The sequence below is a fragment of the Mus musculus genome, chromosome 1 (assembly GCF_000001635.26).
Source record: "Mus musculus strain C57BL/6J chromosome 1, GRCm38.p6 C57BL/6J".
NCBI lineage: Eukaryota > Metazoa > Chordata > Mammalia > Rodentia > Muridae > Mus > Mus musculus.
In genome coordinates, this window is record NC_000067.6 from 131,909,907 (window position 1) to 131,936,321 (window position 26,415).

General features: G+C 40.9%; 1 protein-coding gene across 2 annotated transcripts; it reads left to right on the plus strand.

Annotated features, from left to right (window-relative positions):
• The first annotated feature begins 551 nt into the window (after positions 1 to 551).
• On the plus strand, positions 552 to 26,415 carry Nucks1 (nuclear casein kinase and cyclin-dependent kinase substrate 1). 2 transcript variants are annotated; one of them, NM_175294.3, is made up of 7 exons: positions 552 to 844; positions 9,099 to 9,148; positions 12,037 to 12,142; positions 14,680 to 14,735; positions 18,158 to 18,310; positions 19,707 to 19,856; positions 21,128 to 26,415. In NM_175294.3, the coding sequence occupies exons 1-7, from the start codon at positions 828 to 830 to the stop codon at positions 21,298 to 21,300; spliced, it is 705 nt and encodes a 234-aa protein (NP_780503.2). In that variant the 5' UTR covers positions 552 to 827; the 3' UTR covers positions 21,301 to 26,415. The 2 variants fall into 2 exon arrangements, with proteins under 2 accessions (NP_780503.2, NP_001139276.1); NM_001145804.1 differs by having other exon boundaries at positions 19,710 to 19,856.

A 26,415-nucleotide genomic window follows, 5' to 3' on the forward strand; every position in this document is an offset into this window, starting at 1 on the left:
TTTTAATGAGTGTTAAGTAGCTCTCAAAGATCAGATTGGGTAGAAGATATTCCTTGTGAACCCAACTCTCTACTTCAGCAGCGTGACTGAGCCCTGGGAGGTTAACGCTGAAGTCAGAGTACAGGATTTCTAAGATTAAGGTCAAATTTTTGAACCTAAGTAATTTCCCTCCAATTCTTAAGTGACGAATCTGCTGCCTATCCCATGAGTCTTGCAATTAGCTGATTTGCAAAATAATCAAGTCAGGAGAAATTAAATCCATTACAGAACCACCTAGTCCACAGAGAACTCTATATAAATCAGGTTATTTGGCAGGGGGTCCAAGATATAACCCAAGCCGAATCTGCAGCTCTGGCGTGGAAGACAGGGGGCGGGCAATCGGCGACCATTTTTGTTTTGCGGCCGTGCGCTCTCAGCGCATCTTGACTAACAGGACCCCATGGAGGAGGCGGGGCCTATCCGGGAGTGGGGCGGGGCTGGGAGGCGTGATGATTCAAATGGACTAATGACTAGGGCGCATCTGACAGGAGTCACCAATGAGCGGGCGTGCTGGGGCGGAGCGCACAAACCCTACGGGGTTTGGTTGCACCGCGGCTTTGGCGCATTTTCGGCTGGTTTGATTCATCCATTTTGAAGAGACGGGGGAGCGGGGGGCTCGTCAGATCCAGGGACCTCAAACCAGCAGCCGCCGACTCTTGAGAAGCCAGCAGCCCGGGGCTCGGCAGCAGCGGCCCCGCCGGCCGGAGCGGGGGGGTGGGGCGCCGAGTGCGCGGGGAGGGGGGTCCTGGTCCTCGGCTCCTCGACTTGGTCGCGCCTCGACAGCGAACATGTCTCGGCCTGTCAGGTCAGTGCGGAGTCCAAGGCCCGGGGCGGGCCGAACGGGCTGGGGTGAGTGGCGAAGGACCTGGGCAACGGGCCTGGAGTCGTGCTCCTGACTACCACGCGCGGCCTTCTGTCGGGGGCCGCGCGCGCCCTTGCGCGTGGGTGCTCGGCGGCGCGCAGGATGGCGGCGGCGCGCACGGGCGCGTCGCCTCCACCCCGCAGGGTCCGGGTCGGCTCCGCGGCCGCCCCCACCTCCGCCATGGCCCTGGCGTGGGCTTGGCGCGCACCAGGCACACCATAGGCCGCACCCCTGGGCCCTGTTGGAGCCTACGGCCGACCCGGGTGCGAACACGGAGGACTCGGTCCTCCAGAGGCTCGCCGGCTTAGCGTTTTGGCGAGCGAGTTGCTTGTGCCCCGCCGCCCGGCCCCGCCTCCATTCTCGGGGTCGCGGCAGGCCCCGCCTCCTAGCCCGGCCTGGGCGGAACCCACGTTTTCCTTTCCCCTTGGGGCAAAAGTGAGTTTTGACACTGAGCCCCGTAAAATAAGGGCCACAGCCTCTCCCCACTTGGGAGTTCTGAACGCATTAACCCCAAGTTTTCTCTTTCCACCGCTTGCAGACAAATGCCCTTCCTCCAGGGACGTGCTTGTTAACCCAAATCCCGTGTGGTTCTCGTTCCCCCTCACCCCGCAGTACGCGTCTCTTGCTACTTCTGTAACCCTCTCTTTCCCCGTGTGACGTTAATCGTAAATGGACTACGATCCACTAGCGATCAGACTTTTATTCACATGGCTTCAAGAAGTTTTCGGTTTCCCCTCACTCGGTGGGCTCCCCTTTAATGCCCTCCAGAGCTGTTGTATAGAATGTGGCTTGGGTGGAGGGTGTGGTTTAGTCCAATCTATTAAGGCCTGAGAGACAGAGGGACAGAGACCGAGACCAAAGTCAATAGATGTTACTTGTAAAGGAGCTTTACCTGGCCCCATTGCCTTTAGTTCTTAACTATTTTTACAGTTATGAATTCATTTCAAGTTTTGGTATCGAAAGTATCCCAATACCAAGGAGAGGTTTGGATCTGGCAACGGTTTTGTGCCCCACTATGTCTCCTTGACAAGATAATCTATTGGTGGTAGATTACCACCCCTCCCACTCGCGAGAGGGAACTGCGGAGGATGAATTACCTACCAGCTTGCTTTTTCCATTCTGTTTTAACCTGCACCTCCAAATTACCATGTCTTCTGTGTGATGTTTGGGAAGTAGTCAATATGACTGTTCCAGGTTATAGTGAGTTCTTTGAGGACATAAATCTAACCAAACTGTACCACCAACTCAAATTACTTTTTTCTAGACAGGGTTTCTCTGTGTAGCCCTGGCTGTTCTGGAACTCACTCTGTAGACCAGGCTGGCCTTGAACTCAGAAATCCGCCTGCCTCTGCCTCCCGAGTGCAGGGATCAAAGGCGCCACCACTGCTCAGCTGAGGTCTCTTGTATAATAAATTAGTTGGTCCTTTTGCTAGAAAGATATGTCTTTTCTTTTAAAAAAAATTTTTTTTAATTTGGGGAGAGGGTGTCTCATGGAGCCAAGGCTCCCATGGAACTCTTCTGTAGATCAGGCTGGTTTGAATCTGCCTCTGCCTTACAAAAAGGTGAGACACTACTACTACTGGCTCATTTAGCTTTGTAACTAACTGTTCCACTTGGTGGCTATTGAAAGTTAAATTAAGTAAAGATTACTGGAAATAAAACTTGTGTTTCTCATTCACACAGTACTTCAGATAGGGTATGGGTCTGCACTCTGCACTGTGCTTTTAATGCTAAATAACTCCTGGTGGCTTGGGAGCACCTCAGAAATGTCCCCTTATGCTGGGCGTGGTGGCACACACCTTTGGTCCCAGCACTTGGGAGACAGAGGCAGGCGGATTTCTTAGTTCTAGGCCAGCCTGGTCTACAAAATGAGCTCCAGGACAGCCAGGGCTACACAGAGAAACCCTGTCTTGAAAAAACAAAAAACAAAAAAAAAAAAAAAAAGAAGAAGAAGAAATGTCTCCTTACTCCACAAAATAATAGTACTGTTTTCTAAAAGAATTGGTGTGTTTTTGTTTTTGTTTTTTTTTGAGGCAGGGTTTCTCTGTGTAAGAGCCTTGGCTGCCTGGAACTCCCTCTCTAGACCAGGCTGTTATCAAACAGATCTGCCTGCCTCAGCCTCCTGAGTGCTGGAGTTAAAGACATTCCTAAAGGCACATGTCCTAAAAGGAGTTTTTGATGGATTTTTGTTTTCGTTTGTTTTGTTTTTCTTTTTCTTTTTTTTATTTATTTATTTTTTTAAAGAACATTTGCCTTCTTTATTTTTTTTTAAGATTTATTTATTTATTATATGTAAGTACATTGTAGCTGTCTTCAGACACTCCAGAAGAGGGAGTCAGATCTCGTTACGGATGGTTGTGAGCCACCATGTGGTTGCTGGGATTTGAACTCTGGACCTTCGGAAGAGCAGTCGGGTGCTCTAACCCACTGAGCCATCTCACCAGCCCTTGTTTTGTTTTTCTCAAAGGGAATAAAAAAATTAGGTGGCAAACTTTGACAGCAGACATCATGTGTCCAAGTGGCCTACAGAACCTAGATTTTATAGTTAATAGAGTCCTGCTCGTTTTCCAACTCCACAGTGACCACTTTACTTTCCTGTATGTATGTGGGTGTGAACTACCACCTGTCTGGTTAAGGTCAGAGGACAACTTGTGGAATCACCTCTGTTCTTATTGGTCCTGTGGATGGACTGTAGTCTTGGCACAAGTGCCTTTAGCTGCTGAGCTGTCTCACTGGCCTTTTCCTCTGCAATGTGTGTGCCCATGTACTTGTGTGTGCCTATATACTCGTGTGTAAAGAAGCCTCTTAATCATGCTTTGAGGTGAGACATGCCCTGGGACACTTATTATGTGGGTGCTGGCATCCAAACTTCTTCATGAGGCATGACACTCTATGAGTGTATTGTTTGTTTTCTGGCTTTTGTGGAGTTTTAAAAATTATTATTATTTGCTTGTTTTTTGAGCTGGAGTCTTATGCAGCTCCAAGCCAGTCTTACTTAGACTTGCTTTGTAGTTTTAAGAAGTCCCTAGTTGGGCTGGTGAGATGGCTCAGTGGGTAAGAGCACCTGACTGCCCTTCCGAAGGTCCAGAGTTCAAATCCCAGCAACCACATGGTGGCTCACAACCATCTGTAACAAGATCTGACTCCCTCTTCTGGAGTGTCTGAAGACAGCTACAGTGTACTTACATATAATAAATAAATAAATCTTTAAAAAAAAAAAAGAAGTCCCTAGTTCACTGAGTGGTAGTGGTGACTACCTTTAATCCCAGTACTCTGTAGGCAGAGGTAGATCTCTGTAGGTCTACATAGAGAAACCCTGTCTCTCAAAATAAAAAAGAAATCTCCAGCTTAAGGGGGAATTTGAAAATTGGAGATACTTTTGAATTTAACAAATAAATACAAGAACATGCTTAAATTTAGTATCCCATGTGTATCTAGAGATGAGCCTGTTTCCTTGTATTTGTTCTTCTTTACCACCAGATGTATATGTGCCTATGAGCAAGTATGGCTTTAAAAGAAATTCCCACCTGGAGACTTTAATTTTTTTTTAAGATTTTATTTATTATTTATTTTATATGTAAGTACACTGTAGCTGTCTTCAGACACACCAGGAGAGGGAGTCAGATGTCATTAAGGATGGTTGTAAGCCACCATGTGGTTGCTGGGATTTGAACTCAGGACCTTCAGAAGAGCAGTCAGTGCTCTTAACCGCTGAGCCATCTCTCCAGCCCCCTAGACTTCAATTTTTAAAGCATCAGGGGTATTTTATAAATCTAAATGTGATAATGCAGCTTATCATTCTAGTACTTAAGAGACTGAGGCAGAAATAATGGAAAATAAGGCCTACCTAGCCTATATGATGAGATTGTCTCAAAAAAGCCCAAAATAAGGAAAGCCCGTAAGTTTTATAGAACTCAAGCTTACAAAAATTGAATAAGGGTAAGGGGTGGGCTTCGCTCTTTTTTGGTTTTTTCGAGGCAGGATTTCTCTGTATAGCCCTGGCTGTCCTGGAACTCACTGTAGACCAGGCTGACCTTGAACTCAGAAATCTGTCTGCCTTCCAAGTGCTGGGATTAAAGGCGTGCACCACCACACCCGGCTTTTTTTTTTTAAAGATCTATTTATTTTATGTATGTAAGTACACTATCGCTCTCTTCGGGCTCACCAAGCATCAGATCCAATTACAGATGGTTGTGAGCCACCATGTGCTTGCTGGGAATTGAACTTAAGACCTCTAGAAGAACAGTAGGTGCTTTTAAATGCCAAGCCATTTCACCAGTCTATGAGACAAATTTTGTTTTGTTTTGTTTTTGGGTTTTTCGGGACAGGGTTTCTTTATATAGCCCTGGCTGTCCTGGAACTCAGTCTGTAGACCAGGCGGGCCTCGAATTCAGAAATCCGCCTGCCTCTGCCTCCCGAGTGCTGGGACTAAAGGCGTGCGTCACCACGCCTGGCGAGACAAATTTTTTAGATGTAAATTATAAGACATTTGTACTGTCAGGTTTTCTGCTGCTGAGATATACACCTTTGCACCCAGATGTGTGCTCTTCATTTTCCTGTTTGTGATGGGCTCACGTAATGCCAGCTGATTTATAACTTAATGTGTAGTTGAGGGTGTGTGGCTGTGGGTTTCTGATTCTTCTACTTCCTCCTGGGATTACAAACCCCTGATGCCAGGCCTAATTTGTATCTAGTCCTGAAGTTTGAACCCAAAAGTTTGTGCATGTTGGGTAAGCCCTGATTTTACTTTGAAATAGATAATTAATTTTATGTACTAAAAAGTTCACTGATTTAAATAAACTCTTTGCTTTTTTAGTTTTTTAAATGAGACAGACGTAGCTTCCTGCTAGAGTACTTGGCTAGCATGCATGAAGCCCTAAATTCTACCCCAGCATCACAGAAAGGAAACAGAAAAGATTTATTAGAGCAAAAGAATGTTGTGAAAATGTTGTGTTTTAATAAGGGTTTTCAGTTTCACATTAGGATCTTGGAAGATGGAGAAATCCAGACAGAATGATGTCTCAGATGGACAAGTGTTGTAATCTTTCTGTTCTTGGCCTGTCATGTTTTGTTTTAGGGAAAGGGGACCTATTTTATTCTTGATGACATAAGTGAAGCCTGATGGCAGGCTGATGATATTTGCACAAGATAGGAAGTGTGGAGACAATACATTGATGGTGTAAGGGAAGTCAGTAGAATTGTAGTGTGAGATTGACTGTGTAAAGGAACAAAGACAACTGGGTGTCTGTGTTAGCAGCGTAAAGTAGAATTAGTAGAGCAAGGGCATAGCCCTCGTTTATTCTCCTCTATCACTTATGAGCCACACTGTTAAATTTCCTTGTGGGTATTACTGGGCAGATTTTACTTCATCTTTTGTTTGGAAGAGATCAACTAGAGCATGAAGAAGGCACTTGAAATCTGTGGTGGGTGAGTTGTTAAACCATAGCATTTGGGGGTTGGACATGGTGGCACACACTAGGGAAGACATGTGGAGAGAGTTTGAATTCAGCCTTGTCTACATACACAAGAAGTTATAATGCAGAGACTGTCTCTGGAAAGTAAAGCCAACCAACAAAACATAGGATTTACTTAGAAGGAAAAAATGAGGTTAGCAAAATGTTAAGGGATACCCTGAAGAAGAAAAGATAAGAGTTAAACATGGTAATGGCAGTAGGTAGAACATGTGAACTAGTCAGTAGAAAGTGCAGATTTGGACTCCCTATGAAGAACCACTTAATGAGTGAAATTTTCTTATTGTAAGCTACCGTGGAGATCATAAATGGTTCTTAATTCTCTTTTGGGATTATGTTGACAAGATTCCAAGGTTGAATAAGATTATATAGAATTCAGTGAATCTGCTGAAAATCACCACATGCCTCCCTATCACTATTAAAATCTAGTAATAATTTGGTTTTGTTTGTTTGTTTTTTAAGACAGCTGTGGCTGACTTCACACACTTACAACAACATAATCCTGATGTTTCCTCCACCCAGAAACTGAGACATTCATGTTTCCTTATGTTGGAGATTTTCTTTCTGGTACAAAGTTTTTAGACTTGTTAGGATGGAACTCCCATTGACTTAAATGATGAAAATTGTTGTAATCCAATTGATGGCTCTGAAATACTGTTTGGGACTAAAGGAGTCCTTCAGTGGTTAAGAGCACTTCAATGACTGAGGTTCATTTCCCAGTACCTACATGGTAGTGGCTCACATAACTCCATAACTCCAGTTTCAGGAAATCTTGTTTCCCTCTTCTGAACTCTGATTAATAAATAAAATGACTAGACTTCTCAACCTAAAAGGAACCTTGAAAATGCCATGAAGCTGGAAATAAATTAACATAAAAGGAAGGAGATAGAAGTAGTAACAACTGTCTTTTATTAGTCATTATTTATCTATCACTCCTTCTCGGGACAATCTTGAGTCATTTTGTTTTAAGATTTATTTTTGCTGGGTGTGGTAGCACATGTTTTAAATCCAGAGGCAAGCAGGTCTCTGAGTTCAAGCTGGCCAAGACTATATAGTGAGACCCTGTCTCAACTAAATACATAGATATGTATAGCTGATTATGTGTAAGTATGTGCATGTGGAGTCCAGAGGAGTGGGTCAGAGTCTCTAGAGCTAGATTTACAAGAGTTGATGACCACCTGCTGGAAATGGAACTGCCAAGAGCCACATCGACCACCGTGCTTTGTCTCTAGCCCCACAATTGAGTAGTTTGTCTTCCTGATTTTACAGTTGAAAAACCACGGTCTGTGAGGGAAACCCCTTACTGGAGGGCAGGGAACGAGTTTGTGGCAGAGCCGTGGTTCGTTATAGTTTGTCGTCTGTGCTGTGTTGAGATTCTGTATTTGCTCACGTTTCTGGTAGTTATCGTTCAACTGGAGAGTTCGTTTTACTTGGCATTTAAATGGTAGGAGTTTGAGATTAGGGCTTTCTATAGCCCAGCGTATTCCACCTCAGACTCCTGACCTTCTTGGGGGCTGGGATGACAGGTGTGTGTCACCATTTCTGGCTCCCTAGTAAGATTTTGATTAGACTTTTGTTTGTTTTGGCTAGGAATAGATAGAACAGAACGTCTCATGCCCTTGTACTTAAGTAATCCTCTTAAATGTTAAATTTTGATCATAGTAGATTTTCTCAGTTTCCAGTTTCACAAGACCAAGTTCATTAAAAAGGTACTTTTTTTAGCCCTAATACAACAAGAGTCTAAACAGATTTCTTTCAGGTTCCTTATGCGAAATGCTGTATGTGACCTGTGCGCACTCTCCTCCACACTTCAAAATCATCTCCAGATTTCATCATTTTCATAGAACAAAACTGAAGGCAAAATTCCATTGGTTGGGTGTGGTGGTACACATCTGTAATTACAGCAGGAGATCCTGAGTTTAAGTCAGTTTTTGCTACATGTGAGATCCTGTCTCAAAACAAGAAGCAAACAATATTTGGCAACCTTATAACCACTTGTAGTTCCAGATCTGAGACCTTCTTCACTCCATGGGTACCAAAACACATGATGTGCACACATGTACATAGATAACATACACATATGTATAAAATATTTCTTTTGTTTTAAAGCATGCTTTGACTACACCAATAAAAAATTTTTTCTTCTAAGGCTTCATGTTATCATATTTGATTGCATTATAACATAACTATATTATACCTTAGAAAGCTGGTTTTTTGCCTAGCTGTATGTAATCTTGTTTTTTCACACGTAAGTGTTTGTATATATAACAGTAAGAGTAAAATAACAGCCATGCATTGTAGCTCATACCTTTAATCTAGCACTGGGGAGGCAGAGGAAAGAGAATCTGAGTTAGAGGACAGACATGTCTACATAATATATGGGAATGGGATAGTAAAATAATACTTAAAACTTTAGCCTGTGACTGTAATAGTCTATGTATAATGAATGCGCATGGGGAACTTGCCTGGCCTGTTCTGTTTTGGGGAGGGGGGGAAGATAAGGCTTAAGAAGAACAGTGTTTAAGTTGTCACTGGGGTGAGTAATTCTAAGACGGTTTTCTTTGAGTCAGGGTCTACCCACCTCTCTCCCAAGAACTGAATTAAAGGCATACACTATTACACCTGGCCTAAGAACTATTATGTTTATAAAACTAAAATGTGTATTCTGGTGTCTTAGAAGCCATACTTTTTTCTTTTTAATAATCTGAATTTGTCTCTTTTTGCAGAAATAGGAAGGTTGTGGATTACTCTCAGTTTCAGGAATCAGATGATGCAGGTATGTGTGTTTCTGTGTTTCTACAAGGCGCGTGCTGTGCTGGCAGGCTTATGTGCTTTATGGCATGCTTTTAGGAGTCTCTGTTGTTTAAGTTACTCAGGAGTGTGTCAAAGAAAACAAGTGATGGACTTGACCATTTCTCTTTGAGATAAGGTCTGCTATGTGACCTAGGCAGTCCTTGAACTCAAACCTCAGAATTGCTGGATTGCAGGTTCCACTATGCCTGGCCTGTAGCTTTTTCTTGTAAATCATTGAAATAAACACCTGATTTTTTTTTTTTTTAAATCTGGTTTTAGGATCCAAAGGTTAAATGTCCAGTAACTGATGCAGGTTTCTATGTGTAAAATACCCACTGCTAGCTAAACTGGGAATTAAACCCTGGTCATCTGGAAGATGAACCAGCAATCTTAATTTTACTTTATTAAGATAGTATACCCCTTGAGTAGGCTTGCAAGATGTACAGAAGAATTAAAAACTTGCTACATAATTCTGTCTCTGAAACATAACAGAAATTGTTCTAAATGTTTATGCTTAGTAAGGTTTTGGTTAGGGGTGGGGGCGGGTTGACAAGATTTCTCTATGCCCTGGCTATCCTGGAACTCACTCTGGAGACCAGGCTGGCCTCGATCTCACAGAGGTCCACCTGCCTCTCTCTGCCTCCCTAGTGCTGGAATTAAAGGCATGCGCCACCATGTCCAGCCCTAATAAGTTATTTTTTTAAAGAGCATTGCTGTTGTGGGATCTCTTGTGTCATTTTACACTTAAAGAAACTGAAGTAGAGTTGATACTTAATTTAAGGTCCCTTAGTTAGGGTATATATAGCTCTTTTGACCTTTTTCTTCTCAACTTCCATCATCTTTTAAAAATGTAATTGGGGGCTGGAGAGATGGCTCAGCGGTTAAGAGCACTGACTGCTCTTCCGAAGGTCCTGAGTTCAAATTCCAGCAACCACATGGTGGCTCACAACCATCCGTAACAAGATCTGGTACCCTCTTCTGGAGTGTCTGAAGACAGCTACAGTGTACTTACATATAATAAATAAATAAATCTTTTTTTTTTTTAATGTAATTGAACTGCAGTATGGCTCAGCAGGCAAAGGTGCTTGGTGCCCAGCCTGACAACTGAAATACTCCCCAGAAAATTCTGGAAGGAAAGAACTGACTTCTACAAGTAGTCTTCTGTCTTCTACACATATGACCTGTCAGGCATACCCATACACATAAAAATAAATGTTTGGTTGTTTTATTTTGGTGGTAATTTGCTTTTTGGTTTTCTTTTTTTCTTTTTTTTTTTTTTTTTTTTTAATATGGCTAAGGGTGTCCTGTAGAATTTTAAGTTCCGCTCTCATCTCACTTAGGGCGGATTTTTCTCCTCTTCCTTTTTTTAAGTTATTTTTAAAAAGCAGAGGGCCTGAGTTCAGGTCAATTTCCTGTGCTCATGTACGCATAACCGAATACACCCTGCGCACACATAATTAAAATAAGTATTGCTATTAATGGTTAGAATTAACTTCTAAAAATGGCTTAATTCTGTTTCAGAATTTATAATGAATGCAGCAATTTAAGAATTGCTGAAGTGCCAACCTCTTTCTCATTTCTCGCCATGACTTGTGGAAATGGAGCAGCAGCTTTGAGAGTAATCAGCAGCTAGGGGAGGCTTTCTTAGGAAGCTTTTAAAATTATAGTGTTTTCCTAAAGTTAGAAACATGCAGAGTATGTGATATATTTAATACTTCAGTAAGAGTAATTTACTTGATTACAATATTGTGAATATTGTATTAAGAGTGTAGAATTTAAGCCAGACATTGTGGCACACACCTCTAATCCCAGCAGTTCAGGCAGAAGCAGGCGGATCTCTGAATTCGAGGATGACCAGTGCTAGACAGAGAGAAACCCTGGGGGGAAAATGATTGTGAAATTTTAGGTTCTTACATTCTAGGATGATTATGATAAAACCATATTGCTATAATTTTCAAGTGAGTATGAAGCTATTAAAACATGGGGAAATCCTCAACTAAATGGGAATGTTATAGCAGCTATGGTGTAGATGGTTGAGGGGCCTTATACAAGGACGAGACGCTATGTAACATGGAATTAAAATAGGTGAGACTCGGGGTGTGGATTTTATTTGTTTTTAGTTGTGTGTTGCTTGTTTGTGCTGCATATGTTTAAGAGTGAGCACATGTTGAAGTCAGGAAAACCTTTAGGAATGTGTTGTTGTAACATGGCTTCTGGGGGTCTAAGTCAGGTTTTAGGCTTGCACAGTCAAATGCCACTCATTGCTGACCCATCTTGCTTTCTCTTTTTAAATTATTTATTTTTATGGTAATAGAAATAGAACAGCCTTCTGCATGTTAGGTAATAAATGCTCCTGGCCCCAATTTTTTGTTTGTTTTTGGATTTTTTTGTTTGTTTGTTTGTTTTTGTTTTTTTGAGACAGGGTTTCTCTGTGTAGCCCTGGCTGTCCTGGAACTCACTCTGTAGACCAGGCTGGCCTCAAACTCAGAAATTCGCCTGCCTCTGCCTCCCGAGTGCTGGGATTAAAGGCGTGCGCCACCATGCCCGGCCTGGCCCCAATTTTTTAAAATACTTTTTGTTCGTGTGTTTTGCCTACATGTATGTTTGATGCCTGCAGAGGCCAGCAGAGAGGACACCATCAGATCCTCTGGAACTGTGTTGGGAGCCGCTGTGTGGGTGCTGAGAGTCAAACCTAGGTCTTCGGAAGAACAGCATATGTGCTCCTAACCATAAACTATCTCCCCACATCCTCCCTCCCCTTTAATTAGAAGAACTATGGGGGAAATCTGTTTTATTTAAAAAGCATGAGGAGTAATGTGTGATTTAGCATGTAAACACAATTAACTGAATTTGAAATTTTTTCTTGTTTAGATGAAGATTATGGAAGAGATTCAGGCCCTCCTGCTAAGAAGATTCGGTCATCTCCCCGAGAGGCTAAAAATAAGAGGCGATCTGGAAAAAATTCACAAGAAGACAGGTAGGAGGCGTCATTGTTGGTATCTTCCTACTTACACTGTCTGAAGTAGAGACAGTCTATGAGCTCCAAAAGGGTGAGCCTTCTGTGTACAGTCTGTCTCACATTATAGAGCCTGTGCTTCAGGTGTGGAGGTTAGCCTCTTCCCCAGAAGCAATTGGTCTCAGCTATCGATCAGCAGTGAGCTCCAAGAATGCTTCTTGCTGGAACTTGGGAGCATGAGCCAAAAGAAAGTTTTCAGTTCTGATTTGTTATCTAAGGTTGGTGTTGACATTTCATTGGTATCCTCGTCAGTTATATCAACAGCAGAATCATAACTAAAGAGTATGCAGTTCTAAGCTTTGTGTATCCTGTTGAATTGTACTTTGTTTTGTTTTGTTTTGTTTTTTTCGAGACAGGGTTTCTCTGTGTAGCCCTGGCTGTCCTGGAACTCACTCTGTAGACCAGGCTGACCTCGAATTCAGAAATCTGCCTGCCTCTGCCTCCCGAGTGCTGGGATTAACATTTTTTTTAACTATTTATTTACTTATTTATTTTATTATATGTCAGTACACTGTAGCTGTCTTCAGACACTCCAGAAGAGGGCATCAGATTTTGTTACCGATGGTTGTGAGCCACCATGTGGTTGCTGGGATTTGAACTCAGGTCCTTCAGAAGAGCAGTCAGCACTCTTAACCACTGAGCCATCTCACCAGCCCTCAATCATTTTTGACAGTTGCCTTTCCTTAATTTTTTTTTTCCTCTTACTGTAATGTTAACAATGGAGCCTGGTCCTTACATGTGCTCCACACCTCTGTTCCCTTACTTTTACAAATATGTTCACATGAATTGCAGTTTAACTGTAAAATTCATTAAGAGCAGGATGATTAGATTTTCCTCCTGGTTTTCAATGTGCCCAAACACTTTTCATAGTGTAATACTTTAAAATGTGGGTGGGGTAGAAGAATATTAGTGTCAGGCTGTATTGTGCTTTATATATCATTTAGTTCTTATAATGCATCTATAAGGTTGAGAGTTCATTAATTGAAGCAGGGCGTTACCAAGGAATTAGAACAGCAGACTTTGAAACTATCCCTGGGGGAACTCAAACTCCACACCTGTCTGCAAGCCTAGATTCAGGGGATCTAATGTCATCTTCTGGTCTCCGTGGGCATTAGGCACACATTACACATGTAGGCAAATCACCACATATACATGAAATATTTTAAAACAAAATGAGTCTACAAAGTAAGTTCCAGGACAGCCAGGGCTATACAGAGAAACCCTATCTCGGAAAAACCAAAAAAAAAAGAAAAAAAGAAAGAGAAGTCTTTGAATATTAAAATCACTGAATATTCATTTACTGAGTAGTTTTTTTTTTAAGATTTATTTATTTCATGTATGTGAGTACACTGTAGCTGTCTTCAGACACACCAGAAGAGGTCATCAGATCCCATTACAGATGGTTGTGAGCCACCATGTGGTTGCTGGGATTTGAACTCGGGACCTTTGGAAGAGCAGTCAGTGCTCTTAACCACTGAGCCACCTCTCCAGACCAGTTTTTGTTTTTTATATATCTAACTTCAAATGTTTTTAGCAGAGAATTTCAGAAATGTGATTTTAAGAAAATCGCTCTTACTCAGTTTATTGTTTTGTTTTTGTTTTTCAAGACAGGGGTTCTCTTTGTAGCCTTGGCTATCCTGGAACTCACTCTGCAGACCAGACTGGCCTTGAACTCAGAAAGATCTGCTTGCCTCTGCCTCCTGAGTGCTGATACCACCCCCCACTCCACATTGTTAACACTCCTCCTACCCTTAAAAGTTTGTTTGTTTCTTCTAAATATGAAACATTTATGTCATTATATCTAGCCTGAGTTTTTTCTTTGTTTTGTTGTTTGGTTGGTCAGGAGCCAGGCAGTAGCTCAGGCTAGCCTTTAGCTTGATCTTAAACCTACAAACCAATGCTTTGTTTTCTATTTATTTCTATTTAAAAATAAAGCATTTTCTTGACTTGCTCATTGAAATAATGAGAAAATCGTACACTTCCTCATAAGTTAGATTTGTAAGCTTTCTCTCATTGTTGGGACTTAGTGTGTTTTGCCATGATGAGTAAAATTACACTTATTCTAGCATCCCTGTAAGGTGCAATAACACTGAAGCAGTTCCGTTCCTCAGCACCGATTTGAACATTTGTTGTGTGAAAGGGGTCCTTTGCAGTGTACTTTTTAATTCTGCATTTTTTTCCCCTCAAGACAAGGTCTTAACTTTTTTAAAAGTCAAAGTCTTTGTTTCTATACTTGGGTATCATTGAATGCACAGAAATCTATCTGTCTCTACCTCCCAAGTGCTGAGGTTAAAGGCATGTACCACTATACCCAGTGTAGGGTCCTGTTTTTAGTACAGATGGCCTAAAAACTCTGTAGCCCAGCGTGGGTCTGAGCTGGTGTCGTCCTCCTGTCTGAGCACCCTTATGCTGGGGTTACAAGTGTAGCCACCATGCACAGTGATCATTCAGTCTTTGTCTAAGACTTTTAAGCATTTTCTTTTTCCTTTGCCTTATAGTGAAGACTCAGAAGAAAAAGATGTGAAGACCAAGAAGGATGATTCTCACTCGGCAGGTAAGCCATGTTTATTGCAGTAAGAATTGTAATGGGCTGTTTTCCTCCTGGTCCTAAGCTCCCAGAATAACAACTCTTGAGACTCAAAATGTATGTACAAACATCTCAGCTATAAGCTCTGGCTTGTTTTTTGCCTAGCTCATAACTTCCTAACCCATTCTGATCTGAGTTCTGCCATGTAGCAGGCTGCCTTTCCTCAGGTTCCCAGCTCCTTAGGGTTTTCTGGAGGCCAGTCCTCCCACACCTGCCTCTATCCTACAGTCCTTCTCCTGTCAGATGTCCCGCCTTCTGTTTTCTGCCTCAGCTGCAGGCCAATCAGCTTTCATTGACAGGTGTTATATTCACATAGTGCACAAGAGATTTTTCTCTCCAAGGAATAGTTAATCATTTATTAACGAGCAGTTTTATATATCCGGTTCTTTCAAATACTGGGATTATAAAAATGTGTGTGTGTTTGTGTGTGTGTGTGTGTGTGTGTGTGTGTGTGTGTGTGTGTGTGTGTGACCCTGGCTGTCCTGGAAGTTTTATAGACCAGACTGGCCTTCAATTACCTGCATCTGCTTTTTGAATGCTGGGATAAAAGGTATATAGGAATAAACTTGTGAATAAAGAAATTATAACTTAAGTAAAAACAATAACCATTAATCCCAGCACTCCGGAGGCAGGGGCAGGCGGATTTCTGAGTTCAAGGCCAGCCTGGTCAACAAAGTGAGTTCCAGGATAGCCAGGGCTACATAGAGAAACCCTGTCTCGAAAAAACAAAACAAAACCAATAACCATATGGAAAATTTTTTAAATAATTAAAATAATTAATGTGAATCAGATATGGTGGAATATGCCTAAAATGTCAAAGTTCTAGATTACTGCCAAGTACAAAGCCAACCAAGGTTACATAAAGAGAACCTATCTTAAAATTAAAGGCCTATAAGTGCTGGCTGCTTTTACAGAGGATCTGAGTTATGTTTCCAGGGCCCACATTTGGTGGTTTACAACTTTCTGTAACTCTACCTCTGGGGATATGAGGTATCTCAGGTCTCCTCAGCCAGTTGTGTTTGTTTGTATCACCTAATTCACATGTATGCATAATTGAAAGCAAAATAACTCAGCAAGCAGGTAGACTCTGAGTTTGAGGAACGCCTGGTTAATCCTGCTGTTGGTATTTTAACTCTTGAGGGATTGAGAATTGTAGTCCTTACTGTCTCTTGGTACTTAAATTTTGACCAGTATGCCCCTCCTTTGTCTTCCTGGGTATCCCTTTTCTTGACTGCTGTTGAACAAAAATACAAAGATAAACAACATTCTGCTAGCTAAATTTTCTCTGCTGAGATGTTTTGCCTTCCTTACTACTTAAGTTGTACCCAGTGATAATGTAGTGTGACTTGGCATTCATCTGCCCTCTGAACACTAAACACTTCTTACCTTTATTGAGTGTTTGAATGCTCTGTACTTGTATTAAGCACAACTCTTCCTAAGTCGATTAATTTTATGGTCTGCATTAGTCAGATTTATACTGTAATTGTCTCTAGATGAGATTTTTGGCACTAGAAGTAGTTAAATATTGACCATAAAGGGGAGAGCCTCACAAAACTCAACCATGGCTTAGGAACTCTTTGACAGTCAATAGCTGCTGGAAAGTGATCACTGGTAGTTTGCTCCAGTGGAAGGCCTCATACCTATTCATACATTGACAACACTAATTGGACTTACTGTCTTATTTAAACATGCACACACACACACACACACACACACACACCATGAAGTTAGAAGGGGTTCATGTTGGGAGTTACTCCCAACTTTAGGGAGTTGGAATGGAGTGGTGGAGGAAGATAGGATATGATCAGAATGCATTGTATATGTGTTTTTCCCAAAGAAAAAAGAATAAATAAAAGGTACTATGTCTTTAATATGTATGAGTGTTCCTCCTGAATGTATGTTTATGTAACCTGTACATGCCTTGGGTCCACAGAGACCAGAAAAGGGTGCTTGGTCCTCTAGAGCTAGAGAGATGGTTATAAAACGTTACATGGGTGCTGGGAACTGAACCTGGGTCCTCTTCAAGAGCAACAAATCTTACTTGAATAGCCAGATCTTCGGCACCCTGTTTTGTTGTTGTTCATTGTTTGCTTGTTTTGTTTTTTTAAGGAGAAAAACTGACAATTAAACCTTAATAGAGTATGGAAGGCTAAAAGTTTAGGACAGGGCTGTTCATTAGAGACTGGTAAAATAAAGCTTAGTTGCCTGGTCATGGTGGTACACACCTTTGATTCCAGGACTCCAGAGACAGAGGCATCTTTTGTGAGTTTGAGGACAGCCAGGGCTTCACAGAGAAACCCTGTCTTAAAAAAAAAAAACCCAAAGAATAAGTGAGTGAATTAACGAGTAAAGTTTAGTCTGGAACTAGTAGGTTAGCAACGTGCCTTACATATAGCAAACTAAATAACTATTGATGAAATATTAATTCATTTAGTATATGAGAGTAATTTTTTATAATCTTTTCTACAGATTTTTAGCTGTCTCATCTAAATGTGTTTTAAAGATTTCCCTCTGCCTTCTAAATTGAAAAGGTCACCAATTCATTATAAGGAGTAGTAGTTCAGCATTGTTTCTGTGTTTAAAATCTTAGGATAGAGATAATTGGAAGGAAGGCCTTCTTGTATTTTGAAGTATGTTTTTGACTTTAGCTTCTAAAATCTGTAAACATAGATTTGCATGTGATTGATAATTTTAGGATTAAACAGTTACAAAGTTTTAGAGAAACTGTTCATAATTTTTAATTTATAATTCAGCTTTGTAATTTTTGTGGCCACTCGAGTCTTTATATATTACAATTACATTTTTTAATTTAAGTTGATTTTTAACATTAGCACTATATTTTCAAGATTTTCTTTTTTTTTTTTGGTTTTTGGTTTTTTTCTGAGCCAGGGTTTCTCTGTGTAGCCTGGCTGTCCTGGAGCTCACTCTGTAGACCAGGCTGGCCTCGAACTCAGAAATTCACCTGCCTCTGCCTCAAAAGTGCTGGGATTAAAGGCGTGCGCCACTACGCCCGGCAAGATTTTCCTTTTTTTTTTTTTAAAGATTTATTTATTTCATGTATGTGGGTACACTTTCGCTGTCTTCAGACACACTAGAAGGTAGCATTGGATCCCATTTCAGATGGTTGTGAGACACCATGTGGTTGCTGGGAATTAAACTCAGGACCTCTGGAAGAGTAGTCAGTGCTCTTAACTGCTGAGCCATCTTTCCAGTCCCCCCAATTTTTTTAAAAATCAGTCTTTGAAGTACAAATAGGTCTTGAACTGTTCATCCTCTAAGTGGAATTTAATGGTAGATTTCATTCCTTTTTGAGTGAATAAGCTGTTATATACTGTATCTGCAGATGCAAAATTCTTTGATTGTTGTATCACTGTAACTTTACATTGCAGAAGACAGCGAAGATGAAAAAGATGATCATAAAAATGTACGCCAGCAACGACAGGCAGCATCTAAAGCAGCTTCTAAGCAGAGAGAGATGCTCTTGGAAGATGTTGGCAGCGAGGAAGAGCCGGAAGAAGATGATGAGGCGCCATTCCAGGAGAGTATGTGAACTGTCCTTTGCTTGTTGGTTTAGACGGGTCCCCCTATAGCCCATCATGTTGCCCTCAACTTAGTGTGTAGCTGAGGGCGGCCTGGAGCTGTACTGTTGCACCGGTACCACCGCTCCTGGTTTTATGGAGACCCAAAGCTTTGTGCATGTTGGGCAAGATTCTGTCAGTGGAGCTGCAGCTCCAGTCTGGGTTCTTCTTTGCAGTTGTGGTATTTTTTAGGTAAATGTTTGTATCTAGTTCCTTACATTAAGTAGATACTACTTGTTAAAAGATAACACTGTGCATCTGGAGTGACCCAGTCTTGAAAAGAGTGGAGAGGAGAGGGGAGGGGAGGGGAGGGGAAGGGAGGGGAGGAGATAGAACTATGGGGATAGGGAGTGGCTCAGCTCCTCTTCCAGAGGATCTCCTGTGCATGTATATTTATATAAGTGAAAAATAGGAACTTTTTAAAAAAAGATTTAGTAGAATTTAGCAATAGAGCTATCCAATCCTGAATTTTAAAAAGGAGATGACTATACATTGAATCTTTTTTTTTTACATAAACAGAATTTTATGGTTGTCCATCATTTATCATAGATTCTATTCTGTATTTAAACACTGTATGAATATTCTAATAACCATTGTTACTGGGTACTTTGTTTACAATTTGCATTTTAGCCTGTCATAGGATTACAGACCACTTCAAATTGCCAAAATGTTACATAATTTAGATACTACACACATACACACACACACACACACACACACACACACACACACACACACACAGGTTGTTCAGATTATATGAAGTCCTACTTTATAGAGTGTTCTTGTTTCATTATTTACAGTTGGTATTAAAAAAACTACCAGTCAGTTCAGCTTAGTTTCAACAGTATACATGAGAGTGATACAGCTACCAAGAGTTACTTGTTCCAGGCTTGTGTCTTTTAGTACTAGGGTTCAAAATCATAGGGTCCTGCACAGTGAGTATAGATAGGCAAGTGCTGTATCTCTGAGCTGTTCATCCCCAACAGCTTGTTTGGTCTCACTATGTGGCTAGAGCTGGCTTCAAATTTGCCATCTTCTGACTTAAGCCTCTTGGATGCTGGGGCCAGATCTTGTGTCTTACACATTCCATTTTCAACAAGTTCTTCAAAAGAGTTGTTCATAAGTTTAAAATTTAGAAAGTATTTAGAACAAGTCAGTCGTGTAGCATATGTAAGGTCCATACCGTGCCCATCCTTCAGTGGGCAGGGGCAACTCCACAGTGGCACTGTGCTTCCTACTGACTCAGTAGTGCTTAGCTCCCAAGACCCGCTCCTCCGCCATTCTCAGCACTCTTTCCCTTTGTTCACTTGGAAGGATGTGTACATTTAAGTTGGACGTTGAAATTCTTCTTTCCTCTCAGAAGATTCTGGCAGCGATGAAGATTTCCTAATGGAAGACGACGATGATAGTGATTATGGCAGTTCAAAAAAGAAAAACAAAAAGATGGTTAAGAAGTCCAAACCTGAGAGAAAAGAAAAGAAAATGCCCAAACCCAGACTAAAGGCAACAGGTGAGACCTGCGAGAGGAAAACATTTCTCAAGAACTAAAGTGTTGCCTCAGCATTGGCCCTATATCTATCTCGTAGAAATACAAGAAATCCAAAGGGGTTCTGTCTTACACATATGCCTTTGTTCCCTTCAAGACTGGTGAGGGCTGAAGAGATGGCTCAGTGAGTAAGCTCATACTGCTTCCAGAGGACCCAAGTTCAGATCCACAGCCACATTGTGTGACTAACAGCTATCTGTGACTCCAGCTGACTTAGCCACCTGTACACATGCACAGGCACGCACATACGCATGTAATTAGAAATGATAGTCTTGAAAAAAAAACAAAAAGGGGCAGGCGAGATGGCTCAGTGGGTAAGAAGAGCACTGACTGCTCTTCCGAAGGTCCTGATTCAAATCCCAGCAACCACATGGTGGCTCACATCCACCCGTAATGAGATTTGAGCCCTCTTCTGGTGCGTCTAAAGACAGCTACAGTGTACTTATTTATAATAATAAGTAAATCTTTAGGTAAAAAAAAACAAAACAAAACAGAAAGAATGGGCTGAAGGGATGGATAGCGGATAGCACAGTAGTTAAGTAGATTTGGGTTCAATTCCCTGCACCTACATGGTAGATCACAGTTGTCTATGATTCCAGTTCTGTAACCTGACATCTTCACACAAACATGAATGCAGCAAACATCATTGTATGTAAAATGAATAAGGTCTTGTTTTGTTTTAATGAAAAGAATCTATGGGCTTGGACTGTATGTAGGAATGACATCTTCATTTCAGACACAATGTACCCTAATAGAGATTCAGGAAGCCTTGGCTGCTTCTGGGGACAGTAGTCCTAGCAGCTGGGGAAGGCTTTCCGTTCTCATCTTCTGTTCTGTCAGGATACTGATAGCAGAAACCAAACTACCTTTGAGAGTAAAGATTTATCTCCTGGGTCTTCAAAGCTTTTGCCAGGTATTTTCCTGGTTCAAGCTAATTTATTAAATCAGAAGTCTAGATTTGCTTAGAGTTTCATTCTGGCAAATATAATTAATATGTTTCTTGTTAAAAAGTTTTACTCATCTCGCCATATTTTAGAGCTTCCAAACCTGTTTGATAGTTGTAGTTTCTGCTCAGAATGTGACCTAATCCTCACTAGGAGTAATGCGCCTTTTCGTGTGTTTCCTTCTTAGTGAGATGGGATAAATTTTTATACTTACAGACTTTTGGTTTTGTAAATGATTTTTTTAAAAGGCATTTTTTTCTGTTCCCCAAATTGTTACTTTCCATATTTCAGTGACGCCAAGTCCAGTGAAAGGCAAAGCGAAAGTGGGTCGCCCCACAGCTTCGAAGAAATCAAAGGAAAAAACTCCTTCTCCCAAAGAAGAGGATGAGGAAGCAGAAAGCCCTCCAGAAAAGAAGTCCGGAGACGAAGGGTCCGAGGATGAAGCCTCATCTGGGGAAGATTAAAAGTGATGTTTAGGGAGAGGTTTTATTAAAAACAAAGGAAACCTCTGTAGGACACGGTTTGGGCTGTGGCTTGACTCATGGGCTTTCAGTGCTATTTCATTTGTCTAGAATAATGTTTTTCTCTCTATCATATATCTCTTTCCCTCTTAAAACCATTGGGTTTTTTGTTTGTTTGGGTTTTTTTTTTGTTTGTTTGTTTGGTTTTTGTTGTTGTTGGGTTTTTTTGGTTTTTTTTTTTTTTCAAGATAGGGTTTCTCTGTGTAGCCCTGGCTGTCCTGGAACTCACTTTGTAGACCAGGCTGGCCTCGAACTCAGAAATCTGCCTGCCTCTGCCTCCCGAGCTCTGGGATTAAAGGGGTGCACCACCACCGCCTGGCTCTTAAAACCATTGTATGCTTACGTGTTTAAGTTGCCATTTTGTCTCAGTCTTTTCTTTGCCAATCCCCTCCCCCCACGAAAGCCATGTCAATCAATCACTGGAGTGACTGTTTGATTTTCGAGTTGTCAATGGAGGGAAGGAATGCCATGGCTGCAAAGCAATAAGATTTCAGGTGGACGCTATGGAAACTGCTTCTTGCTAGAGAACAGCAACTTGAACAATAATCAAAAACAAAAAACTAGAAAGGTTTTAATTAAATATTTGTTCTTTCTTTTCCTGTACTTTTGACAGACCAGTTGTCACTTAACATGAGTTTATATGTCTGAACTGTAAGTGTCAAAAAGAATCATGACTCTAAATTAGTACTAGTGAGGCAGTTGGGGTGAACATGAATTCTGGATTAACTCAGCACTCACATTATTTCCTTGGGTGTGGAGGGAATGGTGTTCCTGGAACTTAGTGGATTTGTTATTCTCAAAGAGATTCAGAGCCAGTGCTTCTTTTGTCTTGATAACGGTCTTTTTTCTTTTTTTTTTTTTAAGTAGGCCACCAGAATCAGTCTTAATTTCATATTTTATTCATGTTTTCATTGATTCAAGTTTTTAAAATACTTCCTGTTTTTGGGTAGTTTCACCAATGATCCAAAATTAAAAAGAGATTTCTTTGAATTTCGATGATGAATTTACCCCTCACAGTGCATTTCTTCACAGGCTGACAATGTTAAAAGTTTTAAGCAAATAAAGTTTGAGTTAGTGTGAAGCTCAGATATAAAAGATTGAGATTTATCCTTTATGAATACAAATAATTGAAATGAGGGCCCATGAACCATGCCACAGTTGTTTCCTTTCGATATTTAAATCTTTCCTCCATAGTAACATGATAATGACATAATCTCACAACCTCCTCCTGCTGCTTCCATACTGTGGAGTTGTTTGCTTCTTAGTTGGTCTGACCCCTCCTTTCTGTTTATGCTTCTTTTTAAAGCAAGAGCCTGAGCCTCAATGGGATGAATGAACTGTATTTTATTTAGGGTGCCTCTGTGCCATTGATAACAGTCTAGATACCTTAGCAAAGCATCAAGATCAGGTTTGATCCTCCACATTCAGGTCCCACTCGCCAATAGAAGAAAAGATTAGGGGTCCTATTATGCTATTAAAAATTTAGTGGAGTAATTTCTGTATATTTTTCTGCACTTAAGCTAAATTTGCTTCCTCAGTATTCTGCCTTTGTGTTTTTTAAGTGACATGTTTGTCTCAGACAGTGTCATTTTCTTATAGGTGTTCATAGGACAAAGGGTTATTTAAGAAATATTTTTACTCTGGTTTTTAAGACACTTTAAAGAACATTCTTAGATCTGCTTTAAAATAAATAAATGAATAAATAAAGCACCTAGTAGCAGAGAGTTATTTCAACCCTGCACTGCTAATAAATGAGTATTAACATGGCCAAAAATAGAAACTTGAACATAAGCAGTTGGATTATTGTATTCTGTAATGGGATATAAGGTTGTGAGCTATGTAGTTGGTATTACAGATTATTCTATTTGCTGTGGTGGGCTTGCTCAGGAACCCGTCCTTAAAGAAAGAAGAGACTCACCATTTCCACCAGGCATCTCTCCCTTTTAGGGGTTTATAACTCAGTCTTACATTCCTAGTGACATTTAGGCTTTTCTTAGGTTATGTTTCATGAAAAGTTGTGGGTAGGGTCTCTTTCAACTTTAGGCCTCAATTTTTTAACAATCTCTTTAATAATCTGCACTAACATCTCTGATTTTATCTACCTATAATTGAGAAATAATACTATCTTCTACGTTACTTGTGTAAAAGGTGTGTCTGATTGGACTTGTTTAGAATTCCTTTTAAAACTAACTCATTAGATTGAAGGTATATTTTCTAATTACAGTTCAGTTGGGTTAATGGTGTCTCAAATGAGCACACAGGCTTTAAGTGACCTTTGTTTTCACTTTTTTTTTTAGTGGTTTATAACACTCTGGTCTTCCCTTCAAATCGTGTATGCAAACAGGAACACATTTAATGTGACTCAACTGGAAACCGGTGCTCAGCAGTTAGGTGTAACAATGATATGAGGGTGTGCCCCTCAGTTCATAATGACTGGCCCTTGGCACCTCTATGGCTTACTCTCCTTCCTCTTTTCCTCTGTCTTTTTCTTTCTGGTGTGCCTATAGTGAAGTGGCAATGTATTCAACTGTCTTACTTTGCAGTGCTCAGGAATGGGATGCTCATTTGAAGGTGCTTGTCTGTTACTGATGCTCAGCTAGGTTTACCTCTTTAGTAGATGCAGCAGTTGAGCTAACACTACATTCTAGTTCTCTAGGCTCTGGTTAAAGCCTTTGTCTCCCCCTGTCAGAAATGGTAGCCTCTGTGTTGCCCAGTGGTAAGTTACTGCTGCTTTTAACCGTCCACCACTGATGGGGTTTTGGAGAGAGGACCCAAAGGGTGTATTTACATATCTGCTGAAAAACTTAACTGCTTTCAGTACCTCCCTCTCCATATTAACCTTACAAAGGAAAACTAATGGTAGCATGAATATTTCTTTTTTTCTAGGGTAGCCAGAGAATCTCCACAGACACCTTACCAAAACCCCAGTATTTTGTGTACCCCAGGCTGGCCTCAAACTCCTGTTTTGTTTTGTTTTTTTCAAAACAACTGATTTTTTTTTTCCTGTCTTCAATGCTTATATATGGTACTAGTTCAGATAGCATTTTCTTCCACATAAAAATCAGTGGAATTTGAGGTTATAATCTAGAAGGACTTACAGTCAGCTGATCTTGACCTTTTTTGAGCCTGGTTTCACTTTGTAGTGTGTCTGGGAGTTTTTTTCCCCCCACCCCTCACTCACACTGCTGGGATTAATGCCACCATGTCAGGTGACACTTTTTAAATGAGCTTTTATTTTTATGTCCAGGAACATGTGGGTTAGAGAGGGAAATAGTGTAAACAAAACTCAGGTTTAGGGGCCCCTGCCAGAGCAGACTTGAAGAAACAGAAAGCTTTGTTGCTGCTGTGAATCCGTGCCTCTTTGGACAGTTCTCTCTACCAGTAGCACCAGAAGCTACACTAGAAACATTCCCACCTGTGACTGGGTAGGAAGAAATGCAGGCTAGGCACTTCATGGTGTGCGGACGGAGGTCAGAAACTAGCAGTACTTGCTTCTTGCCAAAGGGGAGGGGAAGTTAAAGCCACTGGTTGCTCTTGAGGGTAGAATATTGTCATTTTCTCTATGGAGGAAGCTGCTGAGTTACTTGAAGATGGGGAAGGTTTTTTTGTTTTGTTTTGTTTTTTTAGTTTTTCCTTTTGTTTTTTGAGTATTGCGATGTCAAGCTATCAATAGCCATGTTACTATTTGAACCTCCTTTTTTTTCCCCCTTTGTCTTAGAAAAGAGAATACATGATTCTGAATATCAAATCCATAGGTTATACTTTTGTTCAAAGCCTAATTCACAGTGGTGTGATTGTACTAACCACTAGGAGGATCCCATATGCCTACCTGTTGCCATGCCAATGAAGAATGAACTGGTGACATCTGAGCATGCTCTGTGGCTGTAGAGCATCACAGTTGGGTGGACACTTTGTATATTGGGTGTGGGGGGTTTTCTAGATCATGGGGGAGGGTAAAATGATTTTGGGTGGGGTTTTTTGGTGGTTTTTTTTTTCCAGTTTTGGGGGTTTTTTGTTTTGTTTTTGCTTTTTATGGAGGGTTGGGGAGTATAGTACTCAGTTATGCCCTAAAAATAACATGTATAAAACCCTGAAGTGTGATGTGGGTATGTGTGAGTGCGTGTTTGTAAATGTCTGGCATTTAAACCTTTGTCTTCTGGAAGTTAGTGAATTCTTTCCCTTTTCCTCTGGAAGTATTTGTTACAAGATTTGTAAATAAGAGCTCTACATAGTCTGTGTACCGTGAACATATTACAGCAAACCTTCCATGCTTCATTCCTCTGCAAGGCATAAGACTGCCAGGTTGCTCAGCTCCCGTGATCAGTTTGCCTTCATTCATCTTTTAGACTTAATTTGACAGTTCTAAAAACTCCTAGTCTTCCTCAATTTTAGTCTTTAATCTTTCATGTTCTGAGCAGAAAGGGTCAGAAAGTTAGCCTGTCTTCGGCCATGGCTGAGAGCCTGGCATCCTTTTCTTCATACAGTAGTGTGGCTTGATACATGGCTAGACAACAGAGTGTTGGGCATTCTTGCAATACCTTAGCAGTGCTGAAATTTGCAGCATGGTACTAAGGAAGCTAAAGTTTGAATGTAACCACTTTATTTAAAGGGTTTTTTCTTTAATTTAAATGATACCGAGTTGAAGTGAACATGATTTTGTTGACCATGTTCATGAATTATAGATGCAACATGCATTGGTAGGCTCATGTGATGGTCTGATGTGATACTTCATTTCATCCATTTACATAATCCTGGTCTGTACGCATTTGCATAAACAACAACAAACTCCTGCCTTGCTCTGATTGAAGGATTTCCAGGACTGCTGTCTGCTCCTGAACTTTGTTTTAAGTATGCGTATCCTTTGCTTGTATTTTGTATTAAGAAATAAGGAAAAGAACCCCTTATTGTTGAGCATGTTGGTATTGTCCCCTTTATTTTTTTTCTCTTGGGGACATTATGAAGCAAGTTATTCTTTTTCTGTATCTTTTTCTTTTCTTTTGTAAACCTTTTGGTTTGTTTTGTTTAAAAATGGCTTTATAAAAGGGCTTTTGTAACCCA

Bases quoted from the DNA above. Each gene is read 5' to 3' on its own strand.
- Nucks1 (NM_175294.3), top strand. The intron at 12,143-14,679 runs GTAGGAGGCGTC...TTTGCCTTATAG, and splicing joins AAAAATTCACAAGAAGACAG to TGAAGACTCAGAAGAAAAAG. The intron at 18,311-19,706 runs GTATGTGAACTG...CTTTCCTCTCAG, and splicing joins TGAGGCGCCATTCCAGGAGA to AAGATTCTGGCAGCGATGAA.